The sequence below is a fragment of the Acartia tonsa genome, chromosome 2, assembly GCF_053477335.1.
Source record: "Acartia tonsa isolate MP-2025a chromosome 2, ASM5347733v1, whole genome shotgun sequence".
NCBI lineage: Eukaryota > Metazoa > Arthropoda > Copepoda > Calanoida > Acartiidae > Acartia > Acartia tonsa.
In genome coordinates, this window is record NC_137261.1 from 7,524,839 (window position 1) to 7,540,598 (window position 15,760).

Below are 15,760 nucleotides of genomic sequence, written 5' to 3' on the forward strand. Positions count from 1 at the left end.
CCTAAAACAGGTTTAACGCAATTTTAGAACCTTTTTAAAAAAGGTCTTGCAAGGATGATGTAAAGGAGTGTTTAGTGTTTACCCCCCCGTCAAACTTTGAAATCCCTCATTTATCCTCCTCAAAATATCAAAAATACAAAAAGCTTGGACGTCTCTGCATAATATGTCTGTTGCCATTTATTTGATATTTAATTGGCGTGAACCTGAACAAATAGAACTCAGTGTTTGGTTGTCTAATGGATGTTGATTTTTACCTTGCCCAATGCCCATTGTACATTAAAATCTTTGAGATACATGTCTCACAATCAAATTGGGGGTTATACACTAAGATATATAAGTTTTCCGGAATTTTAATGTTAGGGGGAGATTTGAAATCTGCATCAAATTTTAAGGATTTTTTATAAAATTCGTTTTTGTACAATTCTTTATCTAAAAGCGGAAATGCATTTTAAGTTAATTAATTTTGACCAATAGGATAGGTGGATTTTAAACTACCTGCGCTCTAATAAGTTGAATGATGTACGCCATCCAATCAGAGCGCAGATTTTTTAAATCCACCAATCACAGATGCCAAAATTAATTAACTTAAATTGCATTTCCGCTTTTAGATAAAGAATTATAGAAAAAACGAATTTTATTTAAAAAATCCTCAAAATTTGATGCAGATTTCAAATCTCCCCCTAACTTTAAAATTCCGGAAAACTTATTATATATCTTATTATACACATATCTTTATCCCTTTCTAAAGATTCTTTTTCAATATTCTCCTGTTTGTAGAAAAATAGATTCTTTCTAAGAAATATTTAAGTTGTGTCTACTTCGTAGTTTGGTTAGAAACTAAAACTATTTAAATTGCGACACAACTAGGATTATACCATCCAATTCCACAGCGATATTAATAGACGTCCAAGGGCGGGGATAATAACCCCCAATCAAACTTTGGAAACTCTCATTTTACCCTCTGAAATTTTTTTTATTTAATTACTTTAATTTATACACCTTCTAATCTTAGGAACCCCTCATTTTTCCTTCTTCACAATTTTTAAAAATACCTTTGAAACCCCATATTTTTTTTTAAAAAATGCGTTAGAAGATAAAGATAAAGCGATAGCATTTATTGACTTTGCCAGCTTAAAATTGTGTTAGCCTATTTTTGCTTCGCTATCTCGGAACATAATTACCCTTGTTATTCTTGTATTTGCTGAACAAACGGTCTTGTCTCATGTTTTTGTAATAATGTGTCATTGCTTGTGTCAATTTTATGTGGTTAACTTTTTATCTTTATACACTTTTTTGTTGTTGTTAATTGTTTCTTCCTTTTCCTTACATTAGAGTGGCTAAAAATCAGTTTACATAAATATTAATGGATATTTGGTTGGTACTTATATTCATATTTTCTGAAGTTATGCATTAAAGAAATAGAATAGTCCTAAAAATAGTTTTATTTTCTCAGACAAACTCAATAACTATTTGATTTATTTGAATTCCATGAAAGAAAAAAATTAGATAAATCATTTTTTTATTTATTGGGCAAGAACTTTCAAACATTTTACAGTTATTTTTAGAATTAAACATGAATATGAGTTTTATAGATAAAAACAAGGATTATATTTCACTAAAATCTACACATATTAATACCTAAACAAGGATGACAACATCCATAAAAGCGAAGCACTGAAACGGTAGGACAAACGGACATTAACACTTGTATAGTAACTGAACTGAAAAATCGGAACATAAATGTATAAATGTCGAATCAAAATTGTAGGTAAATTTGTTGAAAAACTGCTTAAAAATAAGGATAATGTTTATGGACATACTTAAATTTTTGGACTTGATTATAGAGTCGCTTCGCTTATAATATTGTTCTTTGTTGTCCCAGGAATCAATATACCAAAAATCAGATCAAACGGATAATTAAAACACTTGAAAATTTGTTGTTAAAAAAGTAGAAAAATCAACATGTTTAAAATGGACGTACGGACATTCTGGTAATGATTATAGAGTTGCTCGCTTTCTAAATCGTACCCAACTACTACAGGAATCATCATGCAAAGTTTGATATCGATAGGACAATTCTAACATGCCTAAATTAACGAATAAAAGCTATCTATCTCGGACGGACGGACGGACCGACCCTAATTATAGAAAAGCTTCGCTTTTAAAAACAATGCAAGATGAAAAATCAACCCTTTGTCATAGAAGTTCAATTTGTGCATGGTAATGAGTTTTGCCTGTTTTGGGACAAGGCATTCCCTCTGCTATTTATGTCACGCACTTGACATTAAGATATATAAGTTTTCCGGAATTTTAATGTAGGGAGTAGATTTGAAATCTGCATCAAATTTTAAGGATTTTTTATAAAATTCGTTTTTTGTAAAATTCTTTATCTAAAAGCGAAAATACATTTTAAGTTAATTAATTTTGACCAATAGGATAGGTGGATTTTAAACTACCTGCGCTCTAATTGGTTGAATGATGTACGACATCCAATCAGAGCGCAGATTTTTTAAATCCACCAATCACAGATGCCAAAATTAATTAACTTAATTTGTATTTCCGCTTTTAGGTAAAGAATTATACAAAAAACGAATTTAAAAAAAAATCCTTAAAATTTGATGCAGATTTCAAATTTACTCCCTACATTACAATTCCGGAAAACTTATATCTCTTACTTGACATAGCAGCAGTAGAAAACATTAACGTCTTTATTTATGATGCGGTGTTGGGTCGAGATCCGAACTTATCACCTTCCCGACAATGAGCGTATGTGCTACGTGTTATACCACAACAGTCGCGAGTTTTCTCATAATTGTTATTATTATTATTTGTAGGCCATGAAGCACCAGGTGGAAGTGAGGAACATAACAAAGAAAATCTCTCAGCTCAACATGAAACTTGACTCAGTGAACCAACTAGCTGAGCCTAGGCATGCATACTCAAATATAAATACTAGCCTCTAGGGACACTTTTAGTTTTTATTTTAGAACAGAAAATATTTTTTTTTTGAGAGGGGAGGGGTTCATTTTTTATTATACCCAAAGTTGTATTTAAAAAACCTTCCCGGGATCTATAAGAAGCTTTATTGGTTCAGTGTTTGGCGAAATCCTTCGTTACAGACAAAAAAAAGCTTACTACTTTAATATGATTCCACTGAAAAAAAACCAGTTCGATAACATAAAGAAAATTTAAATGGTCATACTGTAAGTAAATAAGACGCAATGATCCGTTTAATGACTATTTTTTTTTATGTTTATCACATTCACATATGATACGTCCAATTACACAGTTTACTTAATATGATTTTCCCCTGCAAATCTTTATCTTAAGTAAATAAGTTTATTTTGTGTTAGGTGTTTGTTATCTAAACTTTTTTCCTTTTTTAAGATCTGTAACAGTTTGGGAGTTGAATCCATTTTTATAGAAGCAGAAATATAATCTATGATTATGGTTTGGACCCTCTAAAACTGTAATCTACCTTTCCACTTTCCCCTCTCTTGGTGAAGATATCTTCAACGCCGATACAATTTTTGAAATGTAAGATTCTACTTTCCCTTCTCTTGGTGAAGATATCTTCAACGTTGATACGATTTTTGAAATGTAAGATTCCACTTTCCCCTCTCTTGGTGAAGATATCTTCAACGCCGATACGATTTTTGAAATGTAAGATTCCACTTTTGCCTCTCTTGGTGAAGATATCTTCAACAAGAGAGACAAAAGTGGAATCTTATATTTCAAAAATCGTATCGGCGTTGAAGATATCTTCACCAAGAGAGGGGAAAGTGGAAGGGTAGATTACAGTTTTAGAGGGTCCAAACCATAATCATAGATTATATTTCTGCTTCTATAAAAATGGATTCAACTCCCTAACTGTGTAACAATAAAATCACCGTCATTAAATATATGTTGATAAAAAAAACTGGTTTTAATTTTATGATTGTACATTTTTATATTCGTAGAAAGCTGGATATAAACGATGCTAGACATAGTTTTTTCATATGGATGAGAACCGGTTCCTATCCACTGGATTCGAATGAATACGAGAAATATATTTAAGTATCCATCTGTTAACAGGGAGAACTCGTACATCCTATTCCAGCGGTCCAACAAGTCCTACGACGACATGGTTGCCCGCCTGCTCACAGACGTCGGACAGATCAAGACCTCCAAGACCTTCCCCAGCCTGTGCAGAGTCACCATGGAGACATCCATTGCCAACCTGGAGACCACTGCCAAGGTTCAGACCATTGACTATCATGGACAAATACAGGTACACACTTTGCTAGTATTGCTTCTAAGTTCTATACCAATTAACATCCGCTGGATTAGAACCGGTTTTCAGCCGTACTGAGTTATCATGTAAAGCATCGTATTACAGACGTAAATGGAAATCTTAAATTTAATACCAGTTTTGTTGGCCCTGAATCTAAAAATTTGTGCTGAAAGCTCTCTATAATAACGATTAATGCAATAAATAATAAATATCTATTATTTAATACTTATATTTGTAAATAAAAGAAAACTTAGTTTTAAAATAATTTGATACTAGCGATACATGCGTAATGTGGTTAGATATTGAACTAAAATTTAACAGTTAACTAAACATTTTAACCCTTTCACGACGATAATTTGAAATAAAAAAAATATTAGGATCCTAAAATATTTTAAAGAAAGAGAGGCAAAATTATAAATATTTTAATACTTTAAACAGATTAAGGACAATTGAAGAAAAAGATTAATATTCAATCTAGCTAATAGCGGGATAATTTTAAATAAAAGGGACAAACAAAAATGGCAACAATTTTAACCCATTTTGACCGAGTAAAAAAATTCAAACTTTGTAATGATATTTTCCTTGTTTTCTGTGCGAGTTAAGTTGTGACGTGTGTGTGTGTGTGTGTGTGTGTCTATGTATGTGTGTGAATTATTGGATATTTGATGAGTTGGCACTAGTAAACCTTTTTACAGACCTTTTGTTTTCATATTATATCAATGGATATACAATATACGTGAATATTATGGCATGGGGAAATAATTGTCGTCCATTTGGGTTGCTAACATGAAACTTATTCATTGGGCAATTCGTTCATCCAGTATGAGGGGAGGGAATAAAGTAAAGGGGTGGGGGAGGGTATTCTTATTAGAGTGCATGAAAATCTGATGTAACATCCAAGTAATAATAAATCCATTATTATATCCATATATTAGTGTCCCATATTCAGGTCATGCTACTAAATCATGTTCATTAATTTAAAATTATCAATCATAATGTGTTTTTTTAACAACCAAATGTTCAACGTACATATTTAAGAATTATTTTTATATCTTCTATGTATTTTTCATGACATAAGCATAGCAACGATTTTGGTGTTGTAAGGTATTTTTTTCGTCTATAAATAACTTTTTTAAATCAGATAAATAGGGCAATTATTTCATATGAGAAATAAAAAAAACGCCTTTAAAAACTAAATTATTTAATATAAAATCTATCTTTTTATCTTTATTCAAAAGAACATTCTTAGCCTAGTATTTTAAAGGCACTTTATTAAGGACTAGTAGCTTCACCACAAAGAGGTTGTCGTTGGAGGTCAAAAAAATAGCCTAAAACCACCTTAAGACACTTTTGAAGTTTCCCTGTAATAAACTAAAACTAATTCTGGACCATTACATTCCAAAAGCGTAAGCTTCAGACAAAGAAAACCTACTACTTTATATTATACGACAAGCATCTAGGGGAACTGTATTGGAAGCCCTAAAAATAGCTTTAAACAGACAAAAATTCTTTACTACTTTATATAATAGGATTACCTGATTATGGGACATTATAATATATACATAGATTATCTGCCTTTATTTATTTAATTACAACTTCCTGCCAATATTATATGCATTTGCCAATAAATATTCTTAGCTTTTTTTTTGGGATGACTAACAAAATAATTAAATCTTTTACAGCAAGTCCTTATTGAAGTTTTAAATGGATAGGACAATCCTAACATGCCTAGATTAACTTATCCTAATTGTAGAAAAGTCAGCTTTCAAAATATTTGTATGTTACACTCTGAAGAAGTGAAAACTAAAATTAATTATAATAATTTTGGAAGTACACGAACTAAAAAAGTACATGCCATCACGTATTAACGTGTGACAAGATACATTTTTTATCTATTTATACAAAATTGATTACAACACTCAACCAAAAGATATTCAATAGAGGTTTAAAATATTCCCCACTTATTTTTTGAAGATTTTTTTAAAACCTGAATGAGCTGAATGAGTTTTTTATTGCACGACCTTTATCTGAAATTTCTAATAAATTACCATAAATGATAGCGTGTCTGTTTGCTATCGTGGAGGTGTCGGGTTGGAGTTTCGAACACGCTGCGTCATGCAAGAGACGTTAATAATGGTACCTGCTATGTCTGGCACGTGATATGAGGAATGCCTTGGCCCATAAGCATCGCTACCATGATCAGTTGAGACTTTCAATAAGAAAAAATAGGTAAAATAGAGTATAAATGTATCTAAGACCTATACAAAACCATTGCCAAAACCTAACTTTTGCTATAGGGTTACTAAAACTATATTAAACTTACCTATTGATATATATAGAGCTTCCTAGGAAAACATAATTTAATAGGAAAAGACATGTAAGTGATAGTTTTCTTCAAACTTTTTTTTTAATAGAAAATAGAGATAATCTTTCTAATAAAATCTCTATTGTCTTGTTAGAGCAGCCAAAAACTATTATTTTATCACATTTCGGATCTTAGAGAAAGGATTTAAATAAATGAGTTATGCTTTGTATTTCTTCACTTATCTTGATTTCAGATTATTCATTTCAAAATAAATATGAAAAACCACAAAAAAAAGGTTTCGTGTAATTTTCAGATCAATTTCTCTTAAAGAAATTATGATGCTTTTCCTTTTAAAAAATGTTCAATTGATTTTTATACTAAAAAAACCTTTTTTTTATAAATGCTGAATGGACCTAGCTATCCTTGTTTAATAGCTTCATAATAAATGTTTCTGACCTCATTTAACTTTTATGAATACATTGTTTGTAAGTGTGTGTGTGTGCTTTTGTATGTGTGTGTGTGTTTGTTTGTGTGTGTGTTTGTTTGTGTATGTGTGTGTGTTTGTTTGTGTGTGTATGTTGTAACTAACAATGTACAAATACATAAGATACAGGAAAAAGGATAGATAGAAAATAATTTGCTCAGATTTTAATCTTGTCATTCTCTCAAGTAGAGAAATGTTCGTCTGTCTTTTAGCCGCTTAACCTAGCAAGTTTTGCTTTTCGAGGATGCTTTTTGCTTGTCTCATCACACATTTTATATCCCAAATGAATCCCTTATCCCTGTTAAAATTATGCATCATTTATTACTCAATAAGAGTAGTCACTCTATAAAATAACTAGCATCTACGCCTCTAGCATATATTGACTCTATATTGAAAGGGGCAAGAAAAATAGCTTAAAACCATCGGAAAAGGTACTGAAATCTGAAAATGAATTAGCTATAAACCCTTACAGGACCTGTATAGTGTATAAAGATTACCTAAAATAGATAACCAAATCGGTTCGGTTGTTATTGTGATCTCAAGCTTTAGACAAAAAACAGAATATTTTTATACGTTGCTCCAACCATTATTTCTATTATTTTATTAATGGCAAGACGTACTATGTTTTTTTTATGGAGGTATCGCATTAGTTCTTGGATGGTTTATAAACTTTTTTATGAGGAAAGGCGGCACTTGAAGTTAGGAGCGCAGTTGTCAGTAATTTTAATAGTAAGGGGGGGGGGGGAAGTTTGTACAGTTATAGGAAATGAAAATTCGGTACCAAATTTTGCCCTGGCCGTTTGGGCTTGTTTTTATAGTTATCAACCTAATTCTTTTTGTAAGCTCTCTTATATGATTGGATCTACCTGTAAAATTTTGTAAATTGAATTTTGGGACTTTACCTCTAGGGGCTAGTGGGGCAAAAGACCCCCCGAAACACTAAAATTTTAAGTTATGAGCTTATTTTTAAAGATATCGAGCTGATTTTTTAAATGGTACCTTTTATTACATAGATGAGTTGATTAGCCATCTCATATTTCATTTTTGCACTTTACTTCTAGAGGCTTTTGGAGTAAAACAACCCCCCCAAATACAAAATTTATAAGTTTTGACTCTTTGAGCTTACATGCCCCTAGAGGTAAGGTGAAAAAATGAAATATGAGATGGCTAATCAACTCATTTATGCAATAAAAGCTTCCATTTAAAAAATCAGCTCGATATCTTTAAAAATAAGCTCATAACTTAAAATTTTAGTGTTTGGGGGGGTCTTTTGCACCACTAGCCCCTAGAAGGAAAGTCCCAAAATTCAATTTTCAAAGTTTTACAGGTAGATCCAATCATATAAGAGAGTTTACAAAAAGAATTAGGTTGATAACTATAAAAACAAGCCCAAACGGCCAGGCCAAAATTTGATACTGAATTTTCATTTCCTATAACTGTACAAACTTCCCCCCCCCCCCTTAAGTTTACCCAACTAATGGCGTTATTCAGTGTTATTCAACTATCCATTGTTTTTCTTGTTTTTTTAGACCTAATATGTTTGCATTTTAAATCTGGGTCAGCCCATTTTTTTTTGCATAAAAATTCATGTGAAAAAATGCGTTTTAATGGCAAAAAAAAGTAGTTGAAAGAATTAGTTTATGTTCATAAACTTTTAGAATTGAATACTTTATATGAGCAAATTTTTTTAATGTATTTGTTTAGCCTAATTTAACGTACGCTTTTGTGCGATAAAAAATGTTTACATTTCAAACACAAGCTAATGGCTTGTTGAAAGATTATAAAAAGTTGGATTCATATTTTACATATACCATAATTTAAAGTCCTTTTTACATTTGTCGTGTGTTTACATACACACAGTGAGAGAGGGTTTAAGACGGCCATACACTGTTGAAAAAAGTACTTTACCAATAGATAAACCAACCTTCACTTGAGACTTATTGTAGAAAAGTTTTTCCTTTAAAAAGATGCAAATACTAAGAAACATACATAAAGGTCATGAGGCCAAGAAAAAATTTCTTTTCATTAAGGGGGGGTTTTTTAATGCAACCATCTCGTAATCAATGATTAAATGGCACTTAGAATTCGAATTTTGACCTGAAATTTTGTATGAATAATCCTTGGTGGGTCTATTTTCCCTAAATCGAACAAAAAGTTGGAAAAGTAACAGCTAACGGCTGGCGGCTCAGTCATTTTGCCATTTTTTCGCTATTTTAAGAGCAAATTAGTCACGAAACCTATATCCACATAATGATTTCTGTAGCTCAAAAACCTTATCAAACGGTTCTAGCCGGTAGCTGTTGGTACTAGAAATTTAAAAAATGGTTATTGCTATCATTTGACATGAATTAAACCAAAATTATGGTTTAAAAAGTTGATTCCTACGTAATTAATGATGAATTTGGCCTGAAAATAGGCAAAAAACGGCCAAACGGCTGAGCCGCCAGCTGGTTACTTTTCCAACTTTTTGTTTGATTTAGGGAAAATAGACCTACCAAGGATTACTCATGAAAAATTTTAGATCGAAATTCGAATTCTAAGTGCCATTTAATCACTGATTACGAGATGGTTGCATTAAAAACCCCCCCCTTTTGTGTAAAAAATATGCATAGGTTGACATCATGTATGCTTAAAACTGGATGATATGTGGTATGCGGCAACTCTGGGCCATGCAGAAACCAAGACATTATAGTGATGCTACGCACCCAGCTAAATCCTGTTATTCTACAATTGTAAAGCCACCTGAAAATATGTCAGATAACGGTATTGATTTCATCCCTCAGTTGTCCTGCAAATGGAGGGAGGGGTGTTACCCCTCCCTCTCCCTTCTTAAGCACCGGAACCTTCCCCTTCAACCACCAAGTTATCAGCACCACCTCAGCCCTGAGGATAAAGGATCTAAGCCTTCCCTTACCTGATAGAATCACCCCCACACAGACTGTTGTTGTCACAGTAATCATCAAACCTTCCCTTTTAGTACCCAGACCTACCACTCAACCCCTCTATGCTTATCTACCTATTGTGCTGTTCCATGGGCTATCCTGCCTCCCCCGGACAGGGATAGCCATCTACCTAACCATTGCAACTATCTATGTTTTACTTGTATGATTTACCTTTAACTATCTTTATTCCTAATCCATATGTATTTATATTATGTTGTACAACTTTAGTAATCCTTAGACCTTCAATAAAGGAACAACTGAATAGATGCTGTTTGTTATTTAGTGATTGTTAGAGAAGCGTAGCTTCTCTATAGTAAGGTGTCCACGTCTGTTCACACTGCCGTAGTCTTTTCGAACTCTGGTGTCTGCCATTTATCCTAGGCGGATACCACAGATACACACAAATTCTTATAATATGTACGTCAACTAAAAACAGTCCAGAAAAACAAACAGTGCTTGAATATGTATTTATCGTATGCTTTCTGTGGAAAATTTATGAAAAAATATACGATACTTGTTTATTTATTATGGTTCAGAACTGGTTTTAATCCAGTGGGAAAAAAAAACGGTTCGCTGGATAATTATATTTTCTCATTTAGTCATACAAATATCTCAACTATTTCTATATTATGGTTCTGCATCATGACTTTTAATTTTGGTAATTATTTCTGCAATGTTACTGCACTTTGATGGAAATAATTATCCTAGTTAAAAATCGACTATTCTTACTATTTTTGTAAAACCATGGTAATAATAAATTAAATAGAATAATACTAAAAGTAAAGTTATAACTATGTCTATCTTACAAAAATATACAAGCGTGCCTTTTACTAAATGTCAAAAAAATATTCGTAATATCTTTCTTACTAGAGAGTGGCCTATTTAAATACCCCTTATTTATTTCATAGTACAATGATATATATATATATATATATTTTTAATTTTATTCTATAAATGAAATTAAATATATATATATATATATATATTTTTAATTTCATTCTATAAATGAAATGAAATCAATCTATTTTAAACCCTAAATTAATCAATATTTACAAGATACACAAAAACAATTATCCTTTTATCCTTGGTTGATGGGGGGGGGGGGGGGGGGGTGAAAAGCCTTTAACTTGTTCTAATTACATAATATTTAAGGGTGGTTGCATTTTTCTTCATATGGGTCCAAAGGGGATTTTTCAATATACCTTTTTAACCCTACATTATTTTTCTAGCCGTCCTTTCTTGTTTATTTTAGAATGTGTGCTTTAACACAATGGAAATAATAAATATATGGATACATCGGTAACCAACAACTGAATTTTAAAAAAATAAATATTTGGTAACTTTGGTACGATCATTTTATCTAAATATCGCTTGTTGGCTATACCTTATTTTTGATATGGATAACACCTTTCAATTAGATTTAACCAAAACTTTTATTTACTCTATTTTACAACTTCGGAAAGAAAAACTTATTATTACTTAGTTTTCAATCATTTATCCAAAATTTTTATGATGAAATAAAAGTTCAGTCACCTTTAGTTCGTGTTATGAATGCTTTTAAATTGCAGTTTAACACACTTAAACAATTTTAAATAGCAAAGCATTTCTGTAGCTTACTTTTCCATAAGTCGATCTTTTATTAATCAATATGGGGTAATTTATTTAAGGTTAAGTAAAAAAACAATATATGAATTATAGTCTACAAATATATCTCCAAAAATAGCCTAAATCTTGATTGGTACCCATTTTTGGGGTTCTTTTTATTTAATATAGGCATGAAGTAACAAATTATAGATGAAATTAAAGGATTTGCCCCATGTTTATTGTAATTTTTTCACTTAATTCTCTATAAAGAAAGTATTTTAGTTTGTTAACCTCTGCTCTTTCTAAAGCTTTGTTGTTTGCCGTGTTTGCGAAAAATATTTTGCATGATATCTAATGTCTTGCAGACTTTATAAAAACCTATAAAATTCAATTGATGCTATTTAACACCCCCCTCAACTTTCCTCCCCTACAGATTGTTTGAAATGGACGTTAGTATTAGTGGTACATTTCACCCGAAATGGGTATTTTCAGGGTACCAGCATGGCACTAAAGTTTGAAAGTAAGGCAAAACCTAAAATTAAGGCTCAACTTTTTAGTCATCAAGGTTTTGTAAGGCAAATAAACAAGAAACTTTCAAAGCCTAAAAATATTTTTTAACTTACAATGCTTGTTCTATAAAGCTCATATTCCTGAAGTTAGTTAGTTAGCAATGTTTGTGCCAAGAAGTAACTACAAAAATATGTAAACCTTTTATTTGGTTTATTTGTTACAAAATAATTGAAAATTTAAAGATTTTATCATAGATTAATAATCATGGTTGAAAAAAAAGGTAGAATACAAACATAAAATAAGAAACGAGTAAATAAATAATTTTTGTTTCAGGAATTTGGTGGTGACCCAGTTAGCGGGGAGGTGGTGAATGACAAGGGAGACAAGGTGTCGACATCACTGAAGGACAATCAGGATGGAACATATGATGTCAACTTTACCCCCAGCTGTCCAGGAACTTATTGTCTCAAGGTGGGTTCACTGAAAATTATAATACAGATTACGATTTTTTATTCTATTATATAAAGTATAAAGCTTTTCTCTAACAGGATCTGGCTAACTGCTGAACCGGAATGGTTTTCCTTTACTATGTAGCTTTGCCTAAGTCCTGGGAAAGTTTATAATTATTTTAGGGGAGGATATCACCACCCTCCCAATGGAATTCGCCCCAAGTGTAAATATAAAATAATAAACATTACAATAAGAAAAATCTAGAAAATTAAATTTATTTATTATATATAAAAAATCTATTTGTATGATTTTTTAGGTGAAAATATTTGATCGGCCGATCAAGGACTGCCCGCTGTTCTTTGATGTAACCGAGCACAACTCTCCCATCCTTAGCTTCGGCACCAAGGGGGTCAAGGAGAAGGGCTTCGTGCAGCCCTGCAGCCTCACCCTCGGCCCCAGGGACCTTGTGTACGTCGTGGACACTGGCAACTCCAGGATCAAGGTGTTGTCCACCAACCTGGACTTCCAGAGCCACGTGTTGAACCAGAGCCTGGAGGGACGCAGCGTGACCGGAGTGTGTTTGGGCTCCAGTGCCGATACACTGATTACGGTCAACTGGCGCACAAAAACGGTCACCGAGATCAGCATGGACGGAGTTACCATCGGGGCCTTCAGCCATGATGATTTCATTGAGCCCATTGCTGTGGCTATAAATGCCGACGGCGATATGTTGGTTGCCGATAACGGTGTTGGCTCAATTATGGTGTTCGAGTCCTGTGGCAAGCTGAAAAAGAAGATTGGAAAGAAGGGAGGCAGGAAGGGAGATTTTAAGGAGATGTCCTCGCTGTGTATATCGCCGATAAACGGCGATATCATCGTTGCCGACACACGTATCCTTGTATTCAATTCGGACGGCGATTTTCTGCGGGAGTTGGGCGGAGCCGCTGCAATGATGCCGACCAGTGGTCGGGAGTCTGCAAGTGGAGGTGCAACCGCCGGGGCGGCTCGTGGCCGCTATTCAGGCGTCGCGGTTGATGAGGAGGGCACAATTTTGGCGGCCAGGATGGAGAAAACGCGCAGCTACATACAGGTGTTCAACGCCGACGGCTCCCTGTATTCTGTGATTGACAGCCACGGCAGCAAGTTGAAGCGGCCGACAGGCATTGCGGTCAGCGGCAAAAGGGATCGCCACGCGTATGTGGTTGATATTGGACATGATTGTATTAGAAAATATAGGTACAAGTAAAATTGAATAAAAATGTGAGTAATGCATAGTAATAATTTATTGTAATTTCTTTAAAACTAAACAAAAATACCATAAAATGCTTTTTGATTTTTTTTTATAAAGTTTAGAATGTTTTACTAAGCTTTTTTCAAAATTTTACGTTTATATGCTTTATGTTTTTCATTATATTATTATCGTATAACCATTAATTTTTTTGGTGTATAAAAAGACTGCAAATTACAAATATTTTCAAGTAATAAAATAATTTTAAAATATTATGTCAGTTAAATGCATAACAAAGAAATATTATAATCAGTTAAAATACAAACATCACAAATTATCATAAATAAGACTAAAATATTTTAATTTTTCCGTTTAGGAAAATTAAATTTCATAAAAAAATAATATGGCCAATTAAAATTGTCAGACGATTTAAATCAAATTTTTAGTTTTCTTATTTTTTCTATTTTTATTATTAGAATATTGTTATGCTTTGTATAGAATAGTTTTTAAACAGCTTGCTTTAGATTTAAAGTAAGTCTTAATAAGTATTTTTTAAATTTTATTTCAATATCTCGGTGGATTTTTATAAAAAGATATCATTTTTTATTTGCCTTCTTAGAATCTTAATTTTCATATTAAGATTAAAAGAGAAAAAAGGCCTTTTTTGCTTTCTTTCATTGTATTTTTTTTCTCTATTTTTGTTTATGATAAAAAAATCATAAATTATTATGAAATATGAATAACTCTATTTTGTTGAAAAATTAACAAAATTTTCTTATGTGATGTTCTTCTGAGTACTTAAAATTTTAGGTGTTTTTAAGGATTTCGCCAAAAAAAATTACTTGATTTTTGCTTATAAAAAAAAACTTTTCTTTAATCAATATTTAATTTGAATCATCATCATTGCTGCGCAAATCTTTGAAAACACAAAATAATAATCCAAGTAAGATATGGTGTACAATTTTTTTTGTACACTAAGAATGTACAGTAAAATTAGTGTACTGTACACACCAAAGTTGTGTACACTTTTGCATTCTTATTCATTCAGTATTTTTATTTTAGTTTAACTATTTTAGGGACATGGGGGACTATTCTAAAAGCTAATTTGAATATTACTTCATTTTTGGAAAACACCAAATGTAAGATACCACCCCCCCCCCTTTTCCATAGATATGGAAGAAAAACGAGTTTCTGTCATTGGTAGCTGGGAAAAAAACCAAGAGGTTTAAAGGCGTATTTATTTTCTTGATTAATCGTCCATTTTCGAATATCTGGAAAAATAATCTGAAAGAATGAACTTTTTAAATTGGTTTTTAGAGTAAATCCCTCCATCCCTGTTGATATCTGTTTATCTATTAAAAGTTGACTAAACAGGGATATATATAGTTCCTATACATGTATACCAGGGGTGTATATAGTTCCTATATATATGTATACCAGGGGTGTATAATGTTCCTATACATGTATACCAGGGGTGTATACTGTATATAGTTCCTATACATGTATATCAGGGGTGTATATAGTTCCTATACATGTATACCAGGGGTGTATGTATATAGTTCTTTTACACACCAGGAATGTATATATCCATACAAAATTAATCTGTAATCAACTTTTAATAATCTTGTACTTAAAATATATTCTAGTCTCAATAATTATTGGAAATATATTTTCAACAAAAAAAAATAAAAACCTGTTATTTTGTGTAGTAATAACGTAGTTACTCTATAATTGTTTTTTTTCAAATTTGGATAATTAAACGTACGGAAGTTAATGTTGAAAAAGCACCTACTGCTACTTTGTCGGACGCGTGACACAAATAATTAGATTAGAGGGATGCATGTCAACATTTTAACCTATTATTCACAAATCTCGAAACGTACATCCCATATAAATATTATTTATTCTTAAATGATGTTTAAAATAAAATATCCCATACCTTAATGGCTGTAGCCCAATAGTGGCGCAGCCACTGCTAGTTTTA

The 15,760-nt window shown here is 32.0% G+C and overlaps 1 protein-coding gene across 2 annotated transcripts in view; it reads left to right on the forward strand.

Moving 5' to 3' along the window:
* The window catches only part of LOC145335421 (tripartite motif-containing protein 2-like), a 184,800-nt gene extending 169,332 nt beyond the window's left edge, over positions 1–15,468 (forward strand). For both annotated transcript variants that reach the window (XM_080181175.1, XM_080181167.1), the window contains exons 8-11: positions 2,835–2,929; positions 4,075–4,270; positions 12,432–12,569; positions 12,865–15,468. In XM_080181175.1, coding sequence (XP_080037301.1) covers positions 2,835–2,929; positions 4,075–4,270; positions 12,432–12,569; positions 12,865–13,794 — 1,359 coding nt within the window. In that variant the 3' untranslated portion in view covers positions 13,795–15,468. The remainder of the gene's footprint in view (positions 1–2,834; positions 2,930–4,074; positions 4,271–12,431; positions 12,570–12,864) is intronic.
* The last annotated feature ends 292 nt before the right edge of the window (positions 15,469–15,760 follow it).